The 27,791-nt window shown below is 38.5% G+C and overlaps 1 protein-coding gene across 1 annotated transcript in view; it reads left to right on the top strand.

Moving 5' to 3' along the window:
- The window catches only part of AspRS-m (aspartyl-tRNA synthetase, mitochondrial), a 166,706-nt gene that overhangs the window by 115,246 nt on the left and 23,669 nt on the right, over positions 1-27,791 (top strand). The window contains exon 13 of the mRNA XM_090369824.1: positions 15,142-15,274. Coding sequence (XP_090225950.1) covers positions 15,142-15,274 — 133 coding nt within the window. The remainder of the gene's footprint in view (positions 1-15,141; positions 15,275-27,791) is intronic.

The following is a 27,791-nucleotide window of genomic DNA, read 5'->3' as shown; positions in this document are numbered from 1 at the left end:
TTTTTGTATGTGGAATAGGGTTTTTAATTAGAGGGCCTTTTGGTATTACATGTGTGCATTCCTAGCTCTTAAAAAGCAAATTTAATCTGAGTTTGTGTGTGATGTGTTTAATTTCAAGAGTTTCAGATTTTCTCAAAAGATAGACTGTATTGTGGCCATATATACATATAATTTGTTAGGAGAAAAATGTAAGTGGGAATTAACTAATTTCCACATAAGAAATTAAACAACACTGCACTCCACATAAATTTTACATGGAGTGCGGTATTGATCAGGAGTATTAAAAGTGTGTGTGTGTGTGTGTGTGTGTGTGTGTGTGTGTGTGTGTGTGTGTGTGTGTGTTGGAATTGTCTGGTATTTTGGTAGGTAAATGGCCAAAATCGTTAGTAATAGTAAAAGCCTCAGCATCTTGGCCTACTGTGCCTGTATACCTAGAATACCAAATCCAGCTAGAGTTGTGAACATTAAAATCACAAGGAAAGTTAGTGAAGAAAGTCAAGCTTCAAAGAGGGAAGTCAAAGAGTTCCAAATCTAATATGGGTCATATTAGATTTAGGCCATTGACAATTGGGACAGAAAAAGCAAGTGGAGATTGGCAGGTTGTAGATGGAAATGGACATCATTTGGATTCAAACCGAGACCACATATATTTATTAATGAATGAGGAAGTTTTTGCGAAGTTTAGTTCTTTATACATAATAATAATAATTTATTTATCCCTATTTTGTGTTACACTTTTTTGGGAGATAACAGCAAAAAGGGAGGGAGAACACATAAGCCAATGGCTTTTTAGGGGGTGTTCCCTTAAAAAATTATGAATATACAAACATACAATTGAAAAATGTACAGTTCTGAAATTGGAGTTTTTTTTGTACATTTCTTTACAGAAGACTTCAAAAAGCATCACTACTTATAACATCACTGTGAACATTTTTACAATTGGGGAGAGAAAAGAAAAATGATGAGATACATGCACAGAAATTTACAAACTATTTGCCAACTGCTTCCTTTAACATTTGTACATTATTTCCATGTTGGTGTTTTTAAAATCCAGGAGTTGAGTGGAAGGTAATTTGAATCAGACATCCCTGGTGATGTGTTCAATTAGTAGTTTCTTGAATTGATTTAGTGAAGTGACATTTTTAATTTTTGCAGGAAGTTTGTTCCAGGTTTCCTCTGTATTTTATGCTTTTCTGACCTATGGCTTTTCTGAAAAGTGGAATCTTCAGGTTGGCTTCATTTCTTAGATTGTATGATATTTCTTCTTCATCTGTGGTTATGAGAAAAGATCTGAAGAGAGGGGGGAAAGTCTGCTGTCTTCATAGCATTGTAAACAAGGATCGCCTCGGCTTTCTGCAATAGCTGGTAGATGCTTAGGAGTCTCACTTCCTTATATCTTGAACTAACCGATGCGTTCCAAGGAAGGCCCAAAATTGAACGAACGCATCGATTGAGAATGGAGTTGATTCTTGCGAGGTTTTGCTGGTAGTACCCCATGAGATGATTCCATAGGTGAGGTGTGGCTGAATTAAAGAAAGGAATACTTGTCTGAGAAGAGAAGGAGACACCTAGGCAGAGGCCCTGGCGAGTATTCCCACTAGTGACAAAGTTTTCTTTCGTAGGGTTATCATTTGTTTTGCCCAACTTAGCTTATCATCTAGCCAGATTCCGAAAAACTTGGTTTCATTCACCCTTTCAAGTTGTTTTTCTTTGTATGTTACGTCTAAATCAATATTTAGTGGTTTGTTTTTCGTTCTAAACACCATATATTTTGATTTTTCTGGATTCAGTATAAGCTGATTCTTTTGAAGCCAATTATGCATCACAGAAAGCAAGGCAGAGATTTTAAGTTGGAGCTCATAGGGTCTTTATCTGTGATTAGGATGGAAATATCATTGGCATATACTATTAGGTGAGAAGATGGAAGAAGAGAGAGAAATTCATTGATGTAAAGAACAAATCGGATAGGTCCAAGAAGTGAGCCTTGAGGTACTCCCCTGGAGAAATAACAATGTCAGAGTATGATTGATTTGTTCTTACGACAAACGGCCGATTGGTAAGGTAGTTTTCAAGGAGAAGATTAATTTTCCTTCTCAAGCCAAGGTTATTGAGTTTGTTAAGTAGAATAGTATGGTTTATGCAATTAAAAGCTTTAGATAAGTCAAGAAACAGTGCTATAGCATAGTGACCCTTTCCAAGACTATCAATGATCCTTGAGCAGAAGTCAACAATTGCAAGATCTGTAGATCTTTTAGAGCGATAAGCATACTGTTGTTGATGGATGAGCTGATTTTCTTCAAGAAAACCCACGAGTCTGCTATGAAGAATTTTTTCGAGTAATTTTGCAAAAACTGAGGGTAGAGCTATTGGTCGAAAGTTGTTGATGGAGTTACAACGGTTTCCCTTTGGAACAGGAATGATTATTGTTTTTTTTGAATTGAGAAGGGAATTTACCAGATTGAAAGGAAAGATTGAATATATACTTTAGTGCCATAAGAATTGAGCTAAGGACCTTTTTCAGCAGAGACGGAGATATTTCATCAAAGCCAGGGGCTCCCTTTTCTTTCAATTGATTCCCTGCTTCTAAAATCTCTTGATTGGAGAGGGGAACGAGAAAAAAAGAGTTTCTGACTGAGTACTTGGCAGATTCTCTCATTTCATTGTCTCTGAAGTCAGGTTTGTCTTGAAAGAGGTTATTCACACTTGAATTAAAGTGGTTACAGAAGGCAGTAGCTTTTAGCTCGTCATCTGAAATGAGTACCTCGTTTTCAACTACATCTCCAACATAGCTTCGTGATTTCAGTTTCCTTCCCGGTAATAGTTTGTTCAAAACTGTCCATTTTTTCTTGCTTGTTATGATACATGTAAGTTGAGAACTATAGTATTTTCTTTTCTCTGACCAAATGCAGTCAGTGACTTTGTTTCTGTATGTTGTGTATTTAATTTTATCTGCCTCGATTCCTGTTGCTCTAGCAATTCTTGCAAAGTTGTCTCTTTTCTTTAACATATTACAAATCTTGTTTGAGATGAATGGGCATATTTTCCCTCTTGGCCTGGTGGCCTTTTTATTCCCTGGGCTCCTGATATATGACACGTATTTTTCATAGCTATTTAGGATAAAAAAGCAGTTCGTTGCAATTTCAGGATCACTTGTAGCAAGCACTCCATCCCACGTTGACTGCTACAGGTCGTGACAAAGCTGATTGAGAGAGGCTGGAGTGACAGATTTGAAAGTATGCATGATCTCTGCTTCATTTATTTCATTTTCGATTACCATTAAGATGGGACGATGATCCGAAATAGTTGTATCAAGTATTGCATACGTGAGAGAGCATTCCCCAATTGCGAAGTCAAGAAGGGAATTGTGGGACTCTCCCATTCTAGTCAGGATATCTCCATCAGTAAGAACAGAGAAACCATTTGAAGTAATGACATCTAGGAGGTCTTGCACCTGAGAGGATGAGCTTTGAAGAATGTTAATATTAAAGTCATCAATCAGTAGAAGGCTTAGGGATTTGCTTCTGAAATGAGATAGTGTTGTCAAGAGTTACAAGGAAGCTGTTAACTGAAGCTGAGGGAGGTTGGTATAGACACCCGATCACCAAAGAGGCAATGCGGATAAAAGTGAGTTCACAAGCTTGATCAGGCAGATTTGAGATAGGAAAGGCAGAGCATCGCAGATGACTATGAACATAAATAGCAACTCCACCACCTTTTGAATCACCTCTGCAACTTTGAAAAAGAAAGTAGTCTGGAATTTGGATTGAAACCTCAGGAGTGAACCAGGTTTCAGTAAAAACCATCAGGTCTGGATGCAGATTCCATGATGTCAGTTGAGTGAGGATTTCATCATTATGTTTTACAAGACTGCGTGCATTCGTATAGAATACAGTAATTGCATCTTTTGATGCTCCAGTAAGGCATAAGTTGTTTGACTTAATTGTTGGCAAGTGACAGGGTAGAAAGATGTTTTCACAAGAGTTAGTGTCATTGAAATTCTGGTAGGCATTATACCAGTCATACAGATAAGTGTATTTAGTTAGTTTGACTGCTCGTGTTGCATTCAGTAGAAAAAGTAAAAGTATGGGAACACATATGAATTAAGGAAATTCTTGGATATGGCATATGCAACAAAAATATGCCAACTCCCTAATGTAATATGGGCTTCACAGTGTCTCTCACATACAAAACTACGCAGACTCCCTCCATTCTCAAGCTGCCAAAGGCAGTGAGATTATACATTAGCAGATCTAGATGCCTCTTTGAGAGTTATCAATAGGTTCGATCTAATGGACTATCTAGGAACAAGCTTGAAAAATCATTTTAGAACTGTACCATTGAAATGTAAGGCTTATTGGAGAGAATCAATATTCTTTACATCTCAATGTCCATCATTATGAAAAGATACCATACTGCATGATGGAAGAGATGGCAGACGTTGCAGTTTTTCACTTGAGACTAAACTTGTACATTTTGACATAGTGACCTAACTAATTAGGTCACTGAATGTTTAAATTTTTTTATATAAGACCTGGTCTTGGCGCATTATAGCCTTAGAAGCTAATGCGCCAATAAAATTCAATCAACCAACCAACCAACTTGAGACTAAATTTGGGGTTAACCACTTCAGTCCTCCAATAAGAAAAATGGTAGTATCACACCAGATAATGATAGTTATCTATAACCTAGTATTGCATGGTGAAAGAGAAGGGAAGCATTCATCTGTGTGGTGTGGAATGCACAATTCTTGGTCTGTTCATATCTGGGTGGCCACTTCTGGTATAGGTGAAGAGTTTCAGGTCTAGTACAAAATGGATATAAAAAAGGTTAACAGTCTCACCATCATGAAGGTACAAACAGAGGATTTAGTTGTTGCAGAATGTGTGCAATTCTGCAACAACTAAATTGATATTCAGGTCTCACCAGTGGGACCTGAATATCAATTACATCCATCAGCTTTTTAGACTCTCAGGTAAAGTCCTTTTGGTTCGTTTTGTTAACTTGCCATAGCATTTAGCATCATCATCACATACAGTACTGTATTCGGGTTTGACCAAAAATATGTGGCAGAGATATTTGAGATTTTGTTCTTTAGTGAGTAAAAGGAAGTGTCTCTATTTGCAAAAAAAGTTGAAATGATTTGAGAGTTAGAAACAGTAAAAAAAAAAAAATGTTCTAATTGTGCAAAAAAATTCATGATTTATCATCGTCAGATTCAACTTTATGAAAAACAAAGAAGAGATTTCATCTGCTGAAATGTTACTAGGACTATATTTATAAAGAACTGCTGTAATGGTTTAAAGTATAGAGGAATGCTGGTTTCCCAATCAATGGGAAACCAGCATTCCTCTGTACTGGTTTCCCAATAAATGACCCTATTTTAAAGTTCCTTTTCCTTTAAATTTTCTTTTTAAATTTTCCTTTAAAATTTTATTTTAAAGGAAAAAATTTCCTTTAAAATAAAATTTTCCAGAAAAATAAAATAGTTAAGGCACAAGCATTACACATGTAATAATGGGTGGCTTGATTATTTTAAAAATCAGCATGACATGTTTATGCAACGTGCAGTGGAGCAAATTGTCAGCAAATTATAAAAAAACATGTGAATGGGTGAAAAATGTTTGTATAAGATGTAAGAAAGGTTGGTTGGTTGGTTATTTGGTTTTTCGGAGCATTAGCAACTAAGGCCATATTGCTCCGGGGATATGCGGTGGTCATTCTCTGACCTTTCCGCATCCTCCGTATTTGGTGGGCACGGGCTCGAACCCCGGTCTAATCAAGAAGCGTGTGCTACGCACTGCTGCTCCTTCCCACGTGGCTACGTAAGTGCCTGTAAGAAAGGTTACAATGAAGAAGTCTATAATGCAGATAAAACTGAAGTGTTTTATAACATGATACCTGACACCACTTTTAAATTGAAAGGTGAAAATGTGTCGGTGGCAAAAGAACTAAAACCTAATAGTTTAACAGTGGCTACTGTTAAACTATTAATCCTTGTATCCCCCCCAAGCTAGCAGTTTTCCAACCCACCGCTAGCAGTTTTCCAAACCACCTAACACTGCCTCGATAGCATCAGCAAATATTCTTGCACCCTTTCTATTTAAGTGTATCCCATCCCTGTAGAAGCAGTCTCTCCTGTTAACAAGTACAGACCAGGCTGAAAAAAATTCTATCCCTTCAGCCTTGCACAGTCTTTCCAGGGCCGAATTGATCGACAACGCTCTCATCATATATTCCCTCCTATCAACTGGGCAGAATTGCAGACATTTTCAAATTCAACCCTAATTCATGGCTTTTGTTCAACAGTGACCTGTACTTGTTAAGTAATTCTGCCGGTCTCCTACCCTTAATATCATTAGTACCAACATGTACAACTATATCACCTTTTGTGCCCTTAAAAGATGATATCCCCCTCTACAACGTCATCAACCTTTGCCCCTGGCAGACATACCCTGGTCCTGTTCCACCTATCCTTTTTACAAAGCATGTTCCCCGTTTCCCTGACAATAGAGTCACCAACAACTACTAGTTCCTGTGGGACCAGCGCATTCTGCCTTGGAGGTTGCCGCTGTGTCGTGCGATGACCGAGTGCAAGCTCTAGTGTTGATGTGGGCAGCTGAGAGCTTGATGGGCCCCTCAATTTAGATCCTTCGAGGGCATCCACCCTGTCCTTCAAGCTCTCATATAGGCCCATAACAACGCTGAGTTGTCGCCTAATTTCCTTACACTCCTTACATCGCACACACACAAAGACATCCCCCATGGCAATATCATGTTCTTTTCCAGAGAGTTCGGCAAACATTTCACAAGTTGCACATTTTTTTAGGCTGTGATGCATTGGAGAATCTCCCCCGAGTCACAGCACTCCTACCACTTTGATCCCGTTGCTTTGCTGCTCTAGTCTGGGGCTGATATTTTAAATTAATAAGATCAATAAATTTAATTAATTAAATGTCAATGCTATGCTATCTAATAGAGATGCGTATTATGCTATATAATTATAAGTTAGAGCTACCTAGTTAACACAATGCAAGGTTCGAATGAAATAACGGTTTTACATATATTAAGTAGTAATCTACAAAAACTCTTTTTTTTTTTAGCATTAGCATTAGTAGAGGCATATAATGCAAGAAAGCAGGCTTGTGCATCATAAGCCAAAAAAAAAAAAAAAAAAACCTTCCACTTCACCCCTCCGTTCGTTCGAAATACCTGTCCAGCCGAGCCTTAAATTTATTTATGCTATCAACTTCCACAACAAGGGATGGAAGTCTGTTCCACCAACCAACTACCCGCTGGCTAAAGGCAAATTTCCGCACATCTATCCTACATCTGTCTTTCCTCAATTTCAATTTATGCCCTCTCAGGTGATTATTCTGAGCAAGAGGCAGTATCCCATCAGCATTGAGCATACTCAAACCATTCAAGGCTTTATACACCTCTATTAGATAACCTCGCCAGTGCCTAGTCTCCAGACACTGTAATTTGCTAAACTTAAGCCTTTCTTCGTAAGAGCAACCCTTCATTCCGTTCACTAACCTTGTTGCCCTTCTCTGTGCTCGTTGCAACAGCTCTACATCCTTCTTGAAATGTGGCCTGCAGACCTGTATACAGTACTCAAGGTGCGGCCTGACCATTGCCTTATACAAGAGAATAATCACCTCCCTATCCCTGCTAGAAAAATTCCTGTATATCATTGATAAGACACCGTGAGCTACTCTTGCAGCCCGTCTGCACTGCTCAGAGAACTTCATATCTGCCTGCACAATTACCCCCAGGTCATTTTCATTCTCTACCACTGTCAGTGTAGTACCTCTTTGGGGATGCCTACTCTATCCGTCCCTATTCTTCTATCTGTTTCCTCCCCAGTCTTCAATCTCCCCCCCCTCTCTCTCACTAAATCGACCGAGTACCCACTGCCCCACTGCCGCCAAATTATAACCAACGTCTAAATTCTACCGGTTTTGTGCAAATCTCTAAGATATCTAACACTATCAGCTTTTATCTAGCATTACATGTCTAAATTTAATAACATCAAAATTTTGCCCGACCTATTTGGCCTTTAACACATCTCTTTAGTGTTCAACCCTAACCAGCGATTTCCTAACAGCAATCCCATTAAGCATTAATGTCAAATGCATAAACTTTTTTCTTTTTTTTTTTTAATAGGCCCTAGCCACTGAAATCCCAGGAAACTAGGTGGCAGGACCTGGCAGAGCAAATTGTTGTGATACTGGATACACCCGGCTAGCCTCCACGTGGCAGGGTATGGGCAACGTCGGGACCCACTAGGGGCCTGGCAGCCAATAAGCCGGATAAACAATGGGCACAACATATCACACTGCACAGACACGACCCACACACTTTCAAGTCTCTGGCTTGACAGTGTACTGTCCTCGATACAGCGAAACACACGCGGAGATGGGAGAAATCCCAGGTGCCGTCTGACACGAACATACCTTGTCAGTGTAGTACCACAGAGTTGATACGTTGCTCTGGGATTGATGTTTCCCATATGTAGTACTTTACATTTGTCAATGTTAAACTTCATTTGCCACCTCTCAGCCCATCTGCTCAACCTTTCCAGATCCTGTTGCAGCAGCATAGCGTCAGTAGCGTCCTTAACAACCCTGCCAACCTTTGTATCGTCTCCAAACTTGGACATTAAGCTTGATATACCATCATCAGTATTATTTATAAATGCAGAAAACAACAATGGACCCAACACTGAACCCTGAGGGACTCCACTAATAACATTAGTCCATGATGAGCAGTGTCCATTAATTACCACTCTCTGTCTTCTGCCACTCAACCATCCCTTTATCAATAGCAACAATTTGCCTCCAATGCCACACTACTCCAATTTGTGCAGCAGTCCCATGTGCAACAGTATCAAAAGCCTTTCTAAGATCCAAGTATATAATATCAAAGTTATTCCCTGCATCCAGTTCTTTTGTGACTGCATCATAGTATCCAATCAAATTGGTCAGGCAAGACCTTTCCTTAACAAAACTATGCTGTGTCTGAGCTATAACTGAATTCTTGTCAAGATGATCCTGCAGTGCTCCTTTAACCAGTGCTTCCATTAATTTTCCTGGAACAGAAGTTAAACTCACAGGTCTATAATTACTTGTGTCAGCCTTTAATCCTCCTTTGTGAATTGGGGTTACATTTGCACATCTCCAGTCTGTGGGTACCTCCCCTGAGTCCAAGTTCTCATAATTATGGCTAACGGATTGCTTACTTCCTTTGCTGCCTCCTTTAATATAACTAGGTAGATCCCATCCACCCCAGGTAACTTTCTTGTATTTATCTTCAACAATTTCTCCTCCACTTTACTCTCAATTAATACAAGATCATCTAGCTCACTGCCAGTGTTTACTTCATCTATGGCATTCCCCTTCCTTAATAACTCCTCATCTGTGAATGTAGATGCAAAATATTGATTTAGTTTGTTAGTTACCTAAGCAGGATCATGAACAGTTGAACCATCGATATCAAGTGGACCAATCTGATTCATCCCCTTCCTTCTAGAGTTTACATAAGTGAAGAATTCCTTGTTGTTTTTCTTCGCATCCCTTGCCAAAGATATCTCGTAATCTGCCTTCGCCTGCCTAACTTCCTTTGTAACTTGGTTACAGATCAACTTGTATCTATCATAGGCTTCTGTGTCACATGTTAATTTATATGTATCCCATGCATTTTTCTTCTCTGCCATATATCTCATTAGTTCATCTGACATCCATTTATGCCTAAACCTTGAACAATATTTCTTAGTTGGTATGTAAAGCCTAGTAGCTTCCAAGATAAGTTCTTTGAATGTTTCCCATTTTGAATTTGTTGTTGGTAATAACATCATCAGTTAGTCCTGCTGTATAGAATTTAAATACTGTCTCAGACCATCGTAGTCACCTTTACGAAAGCAAAAACCCTTCCCTTTACCCCTGATGGTAGTTACCTCCTTTGAGTAAATCCCACTTCAGCACACTGTGATCACTGCCACCTAGTGGTTCCTGTATCTGCAGATTCTTAATGCATGAAGAATCACTACTGATAATCAAATCAAGAGTATTGCTCCCTCTAGTTGCCTCCCGAACATGCTGATTTAGAAAACAATCATCCAATAAATCCACAAAAGCCTTGCTAGTGTGTGAGTGACCAACCCACAAATGCCAGTCAATATCTGAGAAATTAAAATCCCCCATTATAAGACTCTCTGATTTACTGGCCCACTCTATTTCCCTGTACAGTTTCTTATTATACTCATCAGAGTCATTAGGCCTATAGCACACTTCTACTCTCAATTTTGATCTCCCAATGCTTATGTCACACCAAACTGATTCGACACTGGACTGTCCAGCGATGTCGACTGGCTTCACTTCCTTGGATTTTATGTGTTTCTTAACTAATAGCATAACCCCTCCTCCCTTCCTATCCTGTCTATCCTTTCTGTAGACGTTGTACTCCCCAAATTCCAGTTCTGCATTACTTATATCTGTGTGACACCAAGTCTCTGATATCCCAACAATATCTGCCTTTGATGCTTTGAGCAATACCTCAAATTCATCAAATTTATTTACCAAACTCCTAGCATTGGTGTACACGCAAGTATATATGCACCTGTTCTTTTTCTTAGCTGCCCTAACACAACCCATGTGTCTACTTGTACCCCAATGACTCCCAGCAGTCTCTGAAATATCCTGCATCTTATTTTCCAGGCTGCTGCTCATTCCAATAGAAGCAGTACAAGAATCACTTATACAAGAGAATAGGCAGAGGTATTACTTAAGTAATACTCTGCCAGTGGCTACTGTTAATCTATTAGTCCTTGTATCCCCCCAATCTAGCAGTTTTCCGACCCACCTAACACTCCCTCGATAGCATTCAGCAAACATTCTTGCACCCTTTCTCTTTAAGTGTATCCCATCCCTGTAGAAGCAGTCTCTCCTGTTAACAAGTACAGACCAGGCTGAAAAAAATTCTACCCTTCAGCCTTGCACAATCTTTCCAGGGCCGAATTGATCGACAGGGCTCTCATCATATACTCCCTCCTATCGTGTCTGGGCAGAATTGCAGATACTTTCAAATTCAATCCTCTTTATCTAAATTAAAAATAAAAATAACCAGCGTAACTAGAATTATAAGACTACGTATAAAGTGCAATATAAAATAACAATTAGGTAAATAAAATGGCAAACACTTATCGCTTTTTTGAAGCCTGTAATTCCAGCTGTAATTTTTAAAGAGAGTCAGCGCCCTCTCTGAAGGTGATTCTTGCAAAACTTCTATTAGAATAAGTAGCAACCTGGAGCAAGGGGTGTTGGGGTTTTCGGGGACGGATGGCAGTCATGTGAAATAGGTGGGTATGTGGGATGTGTTAGGATAACTAGAAATAGGAATAGGTGCATGTATACCAATGCTAGAAGTAAAGTAAATAAATTTGATCAATTTGAAGTGTTGGTCAAGACATCAAAGGCGGATATTGTTGGGATAGCAGAGACGTGGTGTCACCCAGATATAAGGAATGCAGAACTGGAATTTGGGGAGTACAATGTGTACAGAAAGGATAGACAGGATAGGAAGGGAGGAGGTGTTATGCTGTTAATTAAGAAAAACATAAAATCAAAAGAAGTGCACCCAGTTGATATAGATGAACAATGCACTGTTGAGTCAGTTTGGTGTGACATAAGCACTGCGAAAGCAAAAATAAGAATAGGAATGTGTTAGCATTAGCATTAGCATTAGTAGAGGCATTTGATGCAAGAAAGCAAGCTTATGCAGCATCAGCCAAAAAAAAAAAAAAAAAACCCACTTCCACTTCACCCCTCTGTTCGTTCAAAATACCTGTCCAGCTGAGCCTTAAACTTATTTAGGCTATCAACCTCCACTACAAGGGATGGAAGTCTGTTCCACCAACCAACCACCCGCTGGCTAAAGGCAAATTTCCGCACGTCTATCCTACATCTGTCTTTCCTCAATTTGAATTTATGCCCTCTCAGGTGATTATTCTGAGCTAGAGGAAGAATCCCATCAGCATTGAGCATGCTCAAACCATTCAAGGCTTTATACACCTGTATCAGATCACCTCGCTGGTGCCTAATGACTAGAATGAGTACAATGAACAATTATACAGAGAAATAGTGGGCTAGTAAATCAGAAAGTCTTATAATTGGGGATTTTAACTTCCCAGATATTGACTGGAACTTGTGTGTTGGTCACTTACACACTAGTCAGACTTTTGTGGATTTATTGGATGATTGTTTTCTGCAGCAGCATGTTCGAGAGGCAACCAGAGAGAGTAATACTCTTGATCTGGTTAATAGCAGTGATCATTTGTGTATTAAGAATTTGCAGATAAAGGAACCACTAGGTGGCATTGATCACAGTGTACTGATGTGGGATTTACTTAAAGATTTAATTACCATCTGGGGTAAAGGAAAGGGTTTTTGCTTCTGTAAAGGGGAGTACAGTGGTCTCAGTCAGTTTTTAAATTCTGTACAGTGGGATCAACTGAAGATGTTACCAACAGTAAATTCTAAGTGGGAAGCATTCAAGGAATTAATTGTGGATGCTACTAAAAGTTTCATACCTATTAAGAAATATTGTTCAAGGTTTAGGCCTAAATGGTTGTCAAATGACCTAATGAGACTCATAACAGAGAAGAAAAATGCATTGATATCATTGGATGCATATAAATTACCAAGCGACTCAGAAGCCTACAGCAGATATAAGCTAGTCTGTAATCAGGTCACAAAGGAGGTTAGGCAGGCGAAGGCAGATTACGAGAAATCTTTGGCAAAAGATGCTAAGAAAAACAGCAAGGATTTCTTTACTTATATAAACTCTAAAAGGAAGGGGATGAATCTGATTGGCCAACTTCACATCGATGGCTCTACTGTTGATGATCCTGCTCAGATAGCAAACAAACTGAATGAATATTTTGCATTTACATTCACATGTGAGGAATTATTAAGGTTTGAAAATGGCAGAAGGTTATCAAATTGTAGCAGGATACTTAATGATTTTGTAATAACTGCGAGCAAAGTGGAGGAGAAATTGTTGAAGTTAAACATAAGAAAAGCACCTGGGGTGGATGGGATCTATCCAGTTATATTAAAGGAGGCAGCAAAGCAACTAAGCAAACCCTTAGCCATAATTGTGAGAGCATCCTTGGACTCAGGGGAGGTACCCACGGACTGGAGATGTGCAAATGTATCCCCAATTCATAAAGAGGGATTGAAGGGTGACACAAGTAATACAGACCAGTTAGTTTAACTTCTGTTCCGGGTAAAATAATTGAGTCACTGCTTAAAGATGCATTGCAGGATCATCTAGACAAGACTGCAGCAATAATTCAGACACAGCATAGGTTTGTTAAGGGAAAGTCTTGTCTGACAAATTTGATTGGTTATTATGATGTGGTTACAAAGGAACTGGATGCAAAAAATAATTTTGATATCATATATTTGGATTTTAGGAAAGCTTTTGACACTGTTGCGCATGGAAGACTTGTACAGATTGAAGCAGAATGGTATTAAGGGTAAGTTGCTACAATGGATAAAAGGATGGTTAAGTGGGAGAAGACAGAGTGTGGTAATCAATAGGTACTGCTCTTCGTGGACTAATGTTATTAGTGGAGTCCCACAGGGTTCAGTGTTGGGTCCACTGTTGTTTTGTATATTTATCAATGATATTGATGAAGGTATATCAGGCTTACTGTCGAAATTTGCAGATGATACAAATGTTGGCAGTGTTGTTAATGACAGTAATGGCAGTGTGCTACTGCAACAGGATCTAGATAATTTGGGCAGAAGGCTAAGAAGTGGCAACTGAAGTTTAACCTTGACAAATGCAAAGTACTGCATATGGGTAGAAGTAACCCGAGAGAAAAGTACCAACTGTGAGGTACTACACTTAAGGTTGTAGAAAATGAAAAAACCTGGGAGTAATTGTGCAGTCAGATATGAAGTTTTCTGAGCGATGCAGACAGGCTGCCAGGGCAGGTCATGGGGTTTTGTCAATGATATATATAGTAATTTTGCTACCAGGGAAAAGGAGGTGATTGTCCCTCTGTATAAGGCAATGGTCAGGCCACGCCTTGATTACTGCGTACAGGTCTGGAGGCCTCATTTTAGGAAGGATGTCGATTTGCTTGAGCGTGTACAGAGAAGGGCAACAAGATTGGTGAGGGGAATGAAGGGATCCTCTTACCAAGAGAGGCTTAAGTTCTGCAAATTGCAGTGGCTGGAGACTAGGCACCTGTGCGGCTATCTGATTGAGGTGTATAAGGCCTTGAATTGGTTGAGCACACTGAATTCTGATGAGATCCTTCCACTTGTTCAGATTACGAACCTAAGGGGGCATAAATTCAAATTAAGAAAAGACAGATGTAGAATAGATGTGCGCAAATTTGCCTTTAGCCAGCGGGTGGTTAATTGCTGGAACAAACTTCCATCTGTTGTTGTGGAAGTTGATAGGTTGAATAAATTTAAGAAGGAACTGGACAGGCATTTGGAGAGAATGGTGTGATTTTTTTTTTTTTTTTTTTTTTTTGGCTGATGCTGCATAAGCTCATGCAGCATCAGCCAAAGTAGTAGTAGCAGTAGTGGCGTGTGATGCAACTACTGCTACTACTACTAAGAACCATTTAACAGTTCTTAATGCATATGAACATTACTGATCATAACTGACAAAAAAAAAAACTAATTGGAAAATTCACAGAAACAATGTTTCAAAAATGTAAAGAAGCTTCCACTGAATATGCAGCTAATAAGACACAATGACTTCCAGTATTTTTGAACAATAATTAATTTACTTATTTATCTGTAGTTTACTCTACATCTTTACTTTTTACATTAATACTTAATAAATGCTTGTTTTTATATTCACTCATATTATGAATACCAGCAATAAGAATCAAAACTACTTGGCTCGGGGCACTTCGTATAACGGAGTTTGAATGATCCCCACCCTCCCCCACATATATACATGCATAGTAATTTTCATGTTAGTAATATAAAAAAAAATGTAAAAGAAAAAATTAAAAAATTAATTTACTTCCCTAATAACTGTAGTAAATAATTCCACATTTAACACAGAATTAAATATGCACCTTTACTAATTAGAAGTACTTTGTTTTTTTAGTGCAATCTTCTTGGAATGTTACGGATTCAGTGTGCCTCACTTTTGGAATCAGCTGGGCTAAAGATGTTTGATAAAGATGATTTCCAATTTTTATGGGTTGTTGATTTCCCCCTGTTCCTGCCAAAATTAGAAGGTAAAATATAAATATTAATAAAATATATATACAGTAAACTCTCGCTATTTGTGGGGGGTTATGTTCCTGAGAAATTCCGCAAATACAGAGTTATGACGCCCATAGTAATAAATGGGTTCTGTTCCAAAGTATGAAATATATAACAAAAACTAGTCTAAACTTTTGTCTATGTATGTATTATATGTATTTACCTACATAATATGACTATGTACATAGACAAATATAGACAGTACATAGTGAAATACAAGCATAAGGAATCGAAATGAAAATAAGAAACAGTTTAATATTAAATGTAATATTTATTAGAAATTTAAACAAATCTTTCAAAAACATATCAAGAACATGGGTTGCTGGGCAAAAAATAACTCGTAATCGAAGTTTGTTTCTTAATTTTTTTGTTGAGCTCCTTTTGAATTTCCCCGTAAGGCAAGGGTAATTGTTCTATGTCTCGTTTAAACTTGATGCTTCTTTTCAAATTAGGATCCATTTCCACCACCTTTTCTGAAAGTTGTATGGAGAGGCTAAAAATTTCCTTTAATGATTTGCTATTTAATTCTGGTCTAACAACGTCGAGATCTTCCTCCTCAGGATCATTCTGGTTTTCATTTGACCTTGTTACTAATTCATCCAACTCTTCTATTGTAAGTTCATCTGCATGAGTCTCAATAAGTTCCTGAATGTCTGTTGCATCGATGTTTTCAAAGCCCCCGCCTTCTATTCCCTGTGCGATTTCTACAATATCGGCAACCAGTTCATTGACATTAGGGATTGTTTTAGCAACAACCACTTCTGGCCACAATTTTCGCCAACACGTGTTAATTGTAGATGCACTTATCTCATCAACTGATGCCTTGATGTCGATCATGCAATCTGCAATGTTATAATTTTTCCAACTTTGACTTACAGTTAAGTCTGACTCCCTTTCCATTTTTTCAATTAAGCCAGTAAAAGTTCTCATAACATAGTAGGACTTAAATGCAGAAAACACACCTTGGTCTAGTGGTTGTAAAAGTGATGTGGTGTTGGGTGGCAAAAACACAATTTCAGCGTTTGGGTGGTCAAATTCTAGACTGCTTGGATGGCCTGGCGTGTTATCAATAAGAAGCAGAATTTTGAAAGGCAAAGATTTTGAAGCTAATTAATTTTCCACCTCTCGCACAAAGCTATCATTAAACCACTCTCTAAAAAGTGTAGCATTACCCAGGTTTTTTATTAGATTTCCAATAAACTGGAAGATGATCTTTATTCTTTTCCTTCAAAGCACGTGAATTCTGCGATTTATACACAAGCATCGGTTTGATCATGTGTCGACTAGCGTTTGCACAAACAAGAGTAAGCCTATTGTTGTTGTTATTCGGTTTTTAGGAGCATTAGCAACTAAGGCCATATTGCTCCGGGGATATGCGGTGTTCATTCCCTGACCTTTCCGCATCCTCCATATTTGGTGGTCACGGGCTCAAACCCCAGTCTAATCAAGAAGCGTGGGCTATGCACTGCTGCTCCTGCCCACCTGGCTATGGAGGCGCCAAATAAGCCTATCTTTGGAAGCTTGGAATCCAGGAGCAGATTTTTCATTTTCTGTTAAGTATGTTCTGGCTGGCATTCTCTTCCAAAACAACCCAGTTTCGTCTGCATTGAACACCTGTTCAGGAACATATCCTTTGTCCGTAATTAATTTTTTTAGTTAAGTCGGGAAACTTTCTGCAGCCACAAAATCCGCTGATGCAGACTCGCCTACAAGTTTCACGTTATGAAGGCCATATCGATTTTTAAATCTTTCAAACCAGCCTTTGCTAGCTAAAAAACTTATCCCACCAGTGCTATCACCAGTTTCACTAAAGTGTTGATAAAGGTGTTTTGTTTTTTCACGAATGTGAGTGAACTTAATGGAATTTTATTTTGAGTTCGGTCTTCTATCCGCATATTTAAAATCTTTTCCATTTTTTTTAAATTTAACATCACAAGTTAGAGAGCAAATTTTTGAAGCAATTAGTGCATTTTCATGGACACTACAGCAGATTTTTTCTTCCAATTTCTTGATTGATCGTACCATTGACTCATTGATTTTATAAATGTTTTGCCACTGACGAGACACTTTCACCATTAGAAATTTTGTCTAATAGCTCAGTTTTACTCACTAATGTCATCACCTTCTTTGATCTTTTCACAATTCCCTTATTATTCATATCCATATTTTTATAGGGTTATAAAAGAACTTGTCCACAATAAAGTCACTTTCTTTTAATCGTTAACACACTCGAAAAGGTCTGTTTACACCAACACACTGGAAAACGGTAGGTTTTTCACTTTTGTAAACATATCAATTAAAAGCATGCAACAAAATCTTCCATGACAAGTGCATTACATATACTGAACAAGGATTAGCGGGAAACATCTGCGCTCTCGATTTTGTCACCCCCTCCCCCCATATACTGGCTGCTGTTTTCACCGGTCCACAGAGTACTACTCTGTAGACTGGTGAGTACTACCTGTCCACAGAGTAGTATTCTGTGGACCGGTGTGGTAGTACTCTGTGCACAGTCCACAGAGTAGTACTCTGTGGACGGTGCAAGATGATTTTAGCCACGGCCATGTTTTTTTATAGCGGAAAATGTTCACGGCGCTTTAAAATTCACATTTTTTTAGGTTTAAATCAGCGACCACGAATAGCGGGGGTTTACTGTATTTGATGTAAATATTTTTGCTCAATAGCAATTATGATTTGCTGGTTTGTAGCAGATTCTTATTTATTTTATTTATTTTATTTTTTTTTGTTTCTTTTTTGGCCTATGACAGGATCCTAAAGCAGAATACAAGAAAATAACCAATTTATAATTAATAATTGATCTGTTCTGATAGTTAGAATCTGATGCTTACTGTAGGATAACAATTAACTAAAATATTAAAAATCTCATGGGTAACATTGGAAAGGGAAAGTTACTTTGTTTGTAATATAAGTAGATAATACAATTTAGATAAAAGGACACTTTTATTCTATGTAGAAATTTTTGTAAAGGTTACAAAGAAACTTATAGCCAAGCAGCTAGTTACAAATGTCTTGCAGATATGCTAAAAGGTTTAATGAGCTTCTTTTAAGTAACTTATCTCTGTATACCTTCTGCTGAATTGAAAGCAGTTTAAAGGAAAAGGGGAATAAAATAAATTTAAAAATAAAATGACATTAAGGCATCACTTGCTGAGTTGTTGATAACTCAAGGGCTGTTGGGGCAAACAAAATTGGGAACACAGCAGTAAAAGTGCACACTATCTCCCTGGACTCAGTGCTAGAATACATAAGTGGAAGAATGATTTAAAAGGAAACAGGGAAGCATCCACATGCAGTGAGGAAGGCTTAACTCTGATTGGGTAATGTAAAGTAAGCCTTTTAGATCTTACACATCAGAAATGTCAAGAGGAAAGTGCATTTAGAATGTTGACATTTTCAGACTTGTATTTTTAAAGCTTCTCCATAACCTGTAATTTATATTCATTTGGAAGCTTAATCATAATTTTAGTGTTATCACTATCCAGTGTGTGAAAAAACTGAGCTGTGTGTAACCAGTTTTTTCTTTGTGATGTTTAGTGTGGAAGTTGTGGAAATAGTCTGTGTTGGATTTTTCAGAGTGCCCATATATAATGGAGATAGAATTTGTGTACTTACTTACTTGGCCACTCAGCCCTTCTGACAGTTAATCAAGTAAACTATATTATTAAAGTATTGGATTTTATGGACATTTAGTATGATTTTTAAAAAGATGACCCTGCATTGTTTCTTTGATTGCTAACTCCATTATTTTCCCCTAGAACAAAATGGTTTATGTTAGTACTATGTAGAGCTGAAATTTTTAAACTAATTTGCATTATAATTTTATTAATTAGCAATAAAGGATATGGAGACCTCATTTTAAGAAGGATGTATAGCTGTTGGAATGAGTACAGAGAAGGGCAACAAGATTAGTGAATGGAATGAAGGAATGCACTTACGAAGAAAGGCTTAAGTTTTGCAGATTACAGTGTCTGGAGACTAGTCACCTGCGAGGTGATCTGATTGAGGTGTATAAAGCCTTGAATGGTTTGAGCATGCTCAATGCTGATGGGATTCTTCCTCTTGCTCAGAATAATCACCTGACAGGTCATAAATTCAAATTGAGGAAAGACAATTGTAGGATAGATGTACGGAAGTTTGCCTTTAGCCAGCGGGTAGTTGGTTGTGGAACAGACTTCCATCTTTTGTTGTGGAAGTTGATAGCCTGAATAAATTTAAGGCTGAGCTGGACAGGTATTTGGAACGAATGGAGGGGTGAAATGGGAGCGGTTTTTTTGGCTGATGCTGCATAAGCTTGCTTTCTTGCATCATATGCTAATGCTAATTGCTGATGCTAATATTATTAAAAGAATAACAAAACCATGCTGTGTCCGAGCTATAACTGAAGTCTTGTCTAGATGATCCTCCAGTGCTTCTTTAACCAGTGCCTCCATTAATTTTCATGGAACAGAAGTTAAACTCACAGGTCTATAATTGCTTGTGTCAGCCTTTGATCCTCCTTTGTGAATTGGGGTCACATTTGACCCCAATTCACACATAATTATAGCAAAGCAAACCCTTCGCCATAATTATGAGAGCTTCTTTGGACTCAGGGGAGGTACCCATAATTATGGCGAAAGGTTTGCTTACTTCCTTTGCTGCCTCCTTTAATATAACTAGATAGATCCCATCCACCCCAGGTGCCTTTTTTATGTTTATCCTCAACAATTTCTCCTCCACTTTCCTCTCAGTTATTACAAAATCATCTGGCTCACTGCAAAAGTTTACTTCACCTCTGGCATTCCCCTTCCTGAAATACTGGTTTAGTTTTTTAGATGCAAAATACTGGTTTAGTTTTTTAGTCACCTGAGCAGGAAGCTGACCGGGCTAGCCGGGCGGGTAAAGTGCCTGCCTGGCAACCCAAAGGTCGCGGGTTTGATTCCTGCCTCGGGCTTGGATCAAAGTACTGCAAAAACCTTGGGAGGTGCATTATGGCCACAGAAGCCTATGTGCCAACAACTACCAAAAAAAAAAAAAAACCTGAGCAGGATCCTCAACTGTTGAACCATCAGTATCAAGTGGACCAATCTGATTCATCCCTTTCCTTCTAGAGTTTACATAGGTAAAGAACTCTTTTCTGTTTTTATTTGCATCATTTGCCAAGGATTTCTCATAATCTGCCTTTGCATGCCTAATCTCCTTTGTGACTTGGTTACAGACCAGCTTATATCTATCATAAGCTTCCATGTCACCCATTAATTTATATGTATCCCATGCATTTTTCTTCTCTGCCATATGTCTCATTAGTTCATCTGACATCCATTTAGGCCTAAACCTTGAACAATATTTCTTAGTTGGTATGTAAAGCCTAGTAGCTTCCAAGATAAGTTAGCATTAGCATTAGCAGAGGCATATGATGCAAGAAAGCAAGCTTATTCAGCATCAGCCAAAAAAAAAAAAAAAAAAAAACCACTCCCATTTCACCCCTCCGTTCGTTCGAAATACCTGTCCAGTTGAGCTTTAAATTTGTTTAGGCTATCAACTTCAACAACAAGTGATGGAAGTCGGTTCCACCAACCAACCACCCGCTGGCCAAAGGCAAATTTCCGCACATCTATCCGACATCCGTCCTTCCTCAATTTGAATTTATGCCCTCTGAGGTGATTATTCTGAGAAAGATGAAGAATCCCATTGGCATTGAGCATGCTCAAACCATTCAAAGCCTTATACACCTCTATCAGATCACCTCGCCGGTGCCTTGTCTCCAAACTCTGTAATTTGCAAAACTTAAGCCTTTCTTCGTAAGAGCAACCCTTTGTTCCATTTACTAATCTTGTTGCCATTCAAAGTTCAAAGTTCTTTGAATGTTCAAACATTCAAAGTTCTTTGAATGTTTCCCATTTTGAATTTGTTGTTGGTAACATCATCAGTTAGTCCTGCTGTATAGAATTTAAATACTGTCTCAGACCATCATAGTTGCCTTTACGAAAGCAAAAACCCTTCCCTTTACCCCTGATGGTAGTTACCTCTTTGAGTAAATCCCACTGCAGCACACTGTGATCACTGCCACCTAGTGTTTCCTTTATCTGCAGATTCTTAATGCATGAAGAATCACTACTGATAATCAGACCAAGAGTATTACTTCCTCTACTTGTCTTCCGAACATTCTGATGTCGAAAACAATCATCCAATAAATTGACAAAAGCCTTGCTAGGGTGTGAGTGACAAACCCACAAATTCCAGTCAATATCTGGGAAATTAAAATCCCCCATTATAAGACTCTCTGATTTACTGGCCCACTCTATTTCCCTGTACAGTTTCTTATTATACTCATCAGAGTCATTAGGCCTATAGCACACTCCTACTCTCAATTTTGATCTCCAAATGCTTATGTCACACCAAACTGACTCGACACTGCACTGTCCAGCGATGTTGACTGGCTTCACTTCCATGGATTTTATGTGTTCCTTAACTAATAGCATAACCCCTCCTCCCTTCCTATCCTGTCTCTCCTTCCTTACACATTGTACTCCCCAAATTCCAGTTCTTCATTCCTTATATGTGTAACACCACATCTCTGATATCCCAATAATATCTGCCTTTGATGTTTTGAGCAATACCTCAAATTCATCAAATTTTTTTACCAAACTCCTAGCATTGGTGTACACACAAGTATACATGCACCTGTTCCTATTCTTAGCTACCCTAACACAACCCATGTGTTACTTGTACTGCAATGACTCCCAGCAGTCTCTGAAATATCCTGCATCTTGTTTTCTAGGCTGCTGCTCATTCCAATAGAAGCAGTACAAGAATCACTTTCACCTCTGCCAGTGGCTACTGTTAATCTATTAGTCCTTGTATCCCCCCAAGCCAGCAGTTTTCCGACACACCTAACACTGCCTCGATAGCATCAGCAAATATTCTTGCACCCTTTCTATTTAAGTGTATCCCATCCCTGTAGAAGCAGTCTCTCCTGTTAACAAGTACAGACCAGGCTGAAAAAAATTCTACCCCTTCAGCCTGGGCACACATTCTTTCCAGGGCCGAATTGATTGACAAGGCTGTCATCATATACTCCCTCCTATCATGTCTGGGTAGAATTGTAGACACTTTCAAATTCAACCCTAATTCACGGCTTTTTTTCAACAGTGACCTGTACTTGTTAAGTAATTCTGCCTGTCTTCTACTCTTTTAATATCATTAGTGCCAACGTGTTCAACTATATCACCTTTTGTGCCCTTAAAAGATGATATCCGCTCTACAATGTCATCAACCTTTGCCCCTGGCAGACATACCCTGGTCCTGTTCCACCTATCCTTTTTACAAAGCATGTTCCCTGTTTCCCTGACAACAGAGTCACCAATAACTACTCTTTCCTGTAGGACCAACGCATTCTGCCTTGGGGGTTGCCGCTGTGTTGCGTGATGACCAAGTGCAAGCTCTGGCATTGATGTGGGCAGCTGAGAGCTTGATGGGCCCCTAAATTTAGATCCTTCGAGGGCATCCACCCTGTCTGTCAAGCTCTCATATAGGCCCATAACAGTGCTGAGTTGTCACTTGATTTCCTTACACTCCTTACATCACGCACACACACAAAGACATCCCCCATGGCAAAATCATGTCCCATACCCGATTGCTCCACAAACATCATGCAAACAGTGCATTTTAGAAGGCTGTGATTCAGAGGGGAACTGCCCCCCCTCAGTTCTCCCCTGAGCCACAGCACTCCCATTAGCTTGAGCCTTTTGCTTTGCTGCTCTGGTCTGAGTCATGATTTCGATTTAATTTCAATAAAATTTCAATTTCAGTACAAAATTATAACCCTAAACTTGTATCCCAACACAGTTATAACGCTATATATATGGGGCCTCCGTAGCCAGGTGGGAAGGAGCAACAGTGCGTAGCACACGCTTCTTGATTAGACCGGGGTTCAAGCCCGTCACCACCAAATACGGAGGATGCGGAAAGGTCAGGAAATGACCACCGCATATTCCCGGAGCAATATGGCCTTAGTTGCTAATGCTCCTAAAAACCAAATAACCAACCAACCAACCTTTCTTACATCTTATACAAACATTTTTCACCCATTTACATGTTTTTTTATAATTTGCTGACAATTTGCTCCACTGAACGTTGCATAAACATGTCATGCTGATTTTTAAAATAATCAAGCCACCCATTATTACATGTGTAATTCTTGTGCCTTAACTATTTTATTTTTCTGGAAAAATTTTTTTTTAAAGGAAATTTTTTCCCTTTAAAATAGGGTCATTTATTGGGAAACCAGCATTCCTCTATACTTTAAACCATTACAGCAGTTCTTTATGAATATAGTCCTAGTAACATTTCAGCAGATGAAATCTCTTCTTTGTTTTTCATAAAGTTGAATCTGACGATGATAAATCATGAATTTTTTTGCACAATTAGAACATTTTTTTTTTTACTGTTTCTAACTCTCAAATCATTTCAACTTTTTTGCAAATAGAGACACTTCCTTTTACTCACTAAAGAACAAAATCTCAAATATCTCTGCCACATATTTTTGGTCAAACCCGAATACAGTACTGTATGTGATGATGATGCTAAATGCTATGGCAAGTTAACAAAACGAACCAAAAGGACTTTACCTGAGAGTCTAAAAAGCTGATGGATGTAATTGATATTCAGGTCCCACTGGTGAGACCTGAATATCAATTTAGTTGTTGCAGAATTGCACACATTCTGCAACAACTAAATCCTCTGTTTGTACCTTCATGATGGTGAGACTGTTAACCTTTTTTATATCCATTTTGTACTAGACCTGAAACTCTTCACCTATACCAGAAGTGGCCACCCAGATATGAACAGACCAAGAATTGTGCATTCCACACCACACAGATGAATGCTTCCCTTCTCTTTCACCATACAATACTAGGTTATAGATAACTATCATTATCTGGTGTGATACTACCATTTTTCTTATTGGAGGACTGAAGTGGTTAACCCCAAATTTAGTCTCAAGTTGGTTGGTTGGTTGGTTGATTGAATTTTATTGGCGCATTAGCTTCTAAGGCTATAATGCGCCAAGACCAGGTCTTATATAAAAAAATTTAAACATTCAGTGACCTAATTAGTTAGGTCACTATGTCAAAATGTACAAGTTTAGTCTCAAGTGAAAAACTGCAACGTCTGCCATCTCTTCCATCATGCAGTATGGTATCTTTTCATAATGATGGACATTGAGATGTAAAGAGTATTGATTCTCTCCAATAAGCCTTACATTTCAATGGTACAGTTCTAAAATGATTTTTCAAGCTTGTTCCTAGATAGTCCATTAGATCGAACCTATTGATAACTCTCAAAGAGGCATCTAGATCTGCTAATGTATAATCTCACTGCCTTTGGCAGCTTGAGAATGGAGGGAGTCTGCGTAGTTTTGTATGTGAGAGACACTGTGAAGCCCATATTACATTAGGGAGTTGGCATATTTTTGTTGCATATGCCATATCCAAGAATTTCCTTAATTCATATGTGTTCCCATACTTTTACTTTTTCTACTGAATGCAACACGAGCAGTCAAACTAATTAAATACACTTATCTGTATGACTGGTATAATGCCTACCAGAATTTCAATGACACTAACTCTTGTGAAAACATCTTTCTACCCTGTCACTTGCCAACAATTAAGTCAAACAACTTATGCCTTACTGGAGCATCAAAAGATGCAATTACTGTATTCTATACGAATGCACGCAGTCTTGTAAAACATAATGATGAAATCCTCACTCAACTGACATCATGGAATCTGCATCCAGACCTGATGGTTTTTACTGAAACCTGGTTCACCCCTGAGGTTTCAATCCAAATTCCAGACTACTTTCTTTTTAAAAGTTGCAGAGGTGATTCAAAAGGTGGTGGAGTTGCTATTTATGTTCATAGTCATCTGCGATGCTCTGCCTTTCCTATCTCAAATCTGCCTGTTCAAGCTTGTGAACTCACTTTTATCCGCATTGCCTCTTTGGTGATCGGGTGTCTATACCAACCTCCCTCAGCTTCAGTTAACAGCTTCCTTGTAACTCTTGACAACACTATCTCATTTCAGAAGCAAATCCCTAAGCCTTCTACTGATTGATGACTTTAATATTAACATTCTTCAAAGCTCATCCTCTCAGGTGCAAGACCTCCTAGATGTCATTACTTCAAATGGTTTCTCTGTTCTTACTGATGGAGATATCCCGACTAGAATGGGAGAGTCCCACAATTCCCTTCTTGACTTCGCAATTGGGGAATGCTCTCTCACGTATGCAATACTTGATACAACTATTTCGGATCATCGTCCCATCTTAATGGTAATCGAAAATGAAATAAATGAAGCAGAGATCATGCATACTTTCAAATCTGTCACTCCAGCCTCTCTCAATCAGCTTTGTCACGACCTGTAGCAGTCAACGTGGGATGGAGTGCTTGCTACAAGTGATCCTGAAATTGCAACGAACTGCTTTTTTATCCTAAATAGCTATGAATAATACGTGTCATATATCAGGAGCCCAGGGAATAAAAAGGCCACCAGGCCAAGAGGGAAAATATGCCCGTTCATCTCAAACAAGATTTGTAATATGTTAAAGAAAAGAGACAACTTTGCAAGAATTGCTAGAGCAACAGGAATCGAGGCAGATAAAATTAAATACACAACATACAGAAACAAAGTCACTGACTGCATTTGGTCAGAGAAAAGAAAATACTATAGTTCTCAACTTACATGTATCATAACAAGCAAGAAAAAATGGACAGTTTTGAACAAACTATTACCGGGAAGGAAACTGAAATCACGAAGCTATGTTGGAGATGTAGTTGAAAACGAGGTACTCATTTCAGATGACGAGCTAAAAGCTACTGCCTTCTGTAACCACTTTAATTCAAGTGTGAATAACCTCTTTCAAGACAAACCTGACTTCAGAGACAATGAAATGAGAGAATCTGCCAAGTACTCAGTCAGAAACTCTTTTTTTTCTCATTCCCCTCTCCAATCAAGAGATTTTAGAAGCTCAATTCTTATGGCACTAAAGTATATATTCAATCTTTCCTTTCAATCTGGTAAATTCCCTTCTCAATTCAAAAAAAACAATAATCATTCCTGTTCCAAAGGGAAACCGTTGTAACTCCATCAACAACTTTCGATGCTCCTAAAAACCAAAAACCAAAATAAACCACTGTCAGTGTAGCAGAGATGGGAGAAATTCCAGGTGCCGTCTGACACAAACATACCTTGTCAGTGTAGTACCGCACAGTTGATATGTTACTCTGGGGTTACTGCTTCCCATATGTAGTACTTTACATTTGTCAATGTTAAACTATATTTGCCACCTCTCAGCCCATCTGCTCAACTTTTCTAGATCCTGTTGCAGCAGCATATTGTCATTAGTGTCATTAACAACCTTGCCTTCCTTAGTATCATCTGCAAACTTGGACATTAAGCCTCATATACCATCATCAATATCATTAATGAATACAGAAAACAACAATGGACCCAACACTGAAACCTGGGGAACTCCACTAATAACATTAGTCCACGAAGAGCAGTGTACATTGATTACCACTCTCTCTGTCTTCTCCCACTCAACCATCCCTTTATCCATAGCAGCAATTTGACTCCAGTGCAACACTGCTCCAATTTGTGCAGCAATTTGACTCCAGTGCAACACTGCTCCAATTTATGTAGCAGTCTTCCATGCAACAATATCAAAAGCCTTTCTTAGATCCAAATACAGGCAGTTCTCGCTTAACGAGTTCCTGGGTTTACGAGTTTTTTTCTCTAAGTATGAAGTATCAACAAAATCGAAAATATGAACATTAATTGCAAAAAAATGAATGTTAAACATTCATAAATACCGCATTCCAAACCACATGCATAGCTATACAATAGAGTGTACTCCGCTTTACAATATTAATCAGTTACAAAGACACCAGTTGATATAGATGAACAGTGCACTGTTGAGTCAGTTTGGTGTGACATAAGCACTGCGAAAGCAAAAATAAGAGTAGGAGTGTGTTATAGGCCTAATGACTCGAATGAGTACAATGAACAATTGTACAGAGAAATAGAGTGGGCTAGTAAATCGGAATGTCTTATAATGGGGGATTTTAACTTCCCAGATATTGACTGGAACTTGTGGGTTGGTCACTCATACACTAGTCAGACTTTTGTGGATTTATTGGATGATTGTTTTCTGCAGCAGCATGTTCGAGAGGCAACCAGAGAAAGTAATACTCTTGATCTGGTTATCAGCAGTGATCATTCATGTATTAGGAATTTGCAGATAAAAGAACCACTAGGTGGCAATGATCACAGTGTACTGATGTGGGATTTACTTAAAGATTTAATTACCATAAGGGGTAAAGAAAAGGGTTTTTGCTTCCGTAAAGGCGAGTACAGTGGTCTCCGACAGTTTTTAAATTCTGTACAGTGGGATCAACTGACGATGTTACCAACAGTAAATTCTAAGTGGGAA

The sequence above is a fragment of the Mastigoproctus giganteus genome, chromosome 3 (genome assembly GCF_048544385.1).
Source record: "Mastigoproctus giganteus isolate SK-2022 chromosome 3, ASM4854438v1, whole genome shotgun sequence".
Classification (NCBI taxonomy): Eukaryota; Metazoa; Arthropoda; class Arachnida; order Uropygi; family Thelyphonidae; genus Mastigoproctus; species Mastigoproctus giganteus.
The sequence above is the reverse complement of the archived record's forward strand: the minus strand, read 5'-3'. Positions and strand labels throughout refer to the sequence as shown.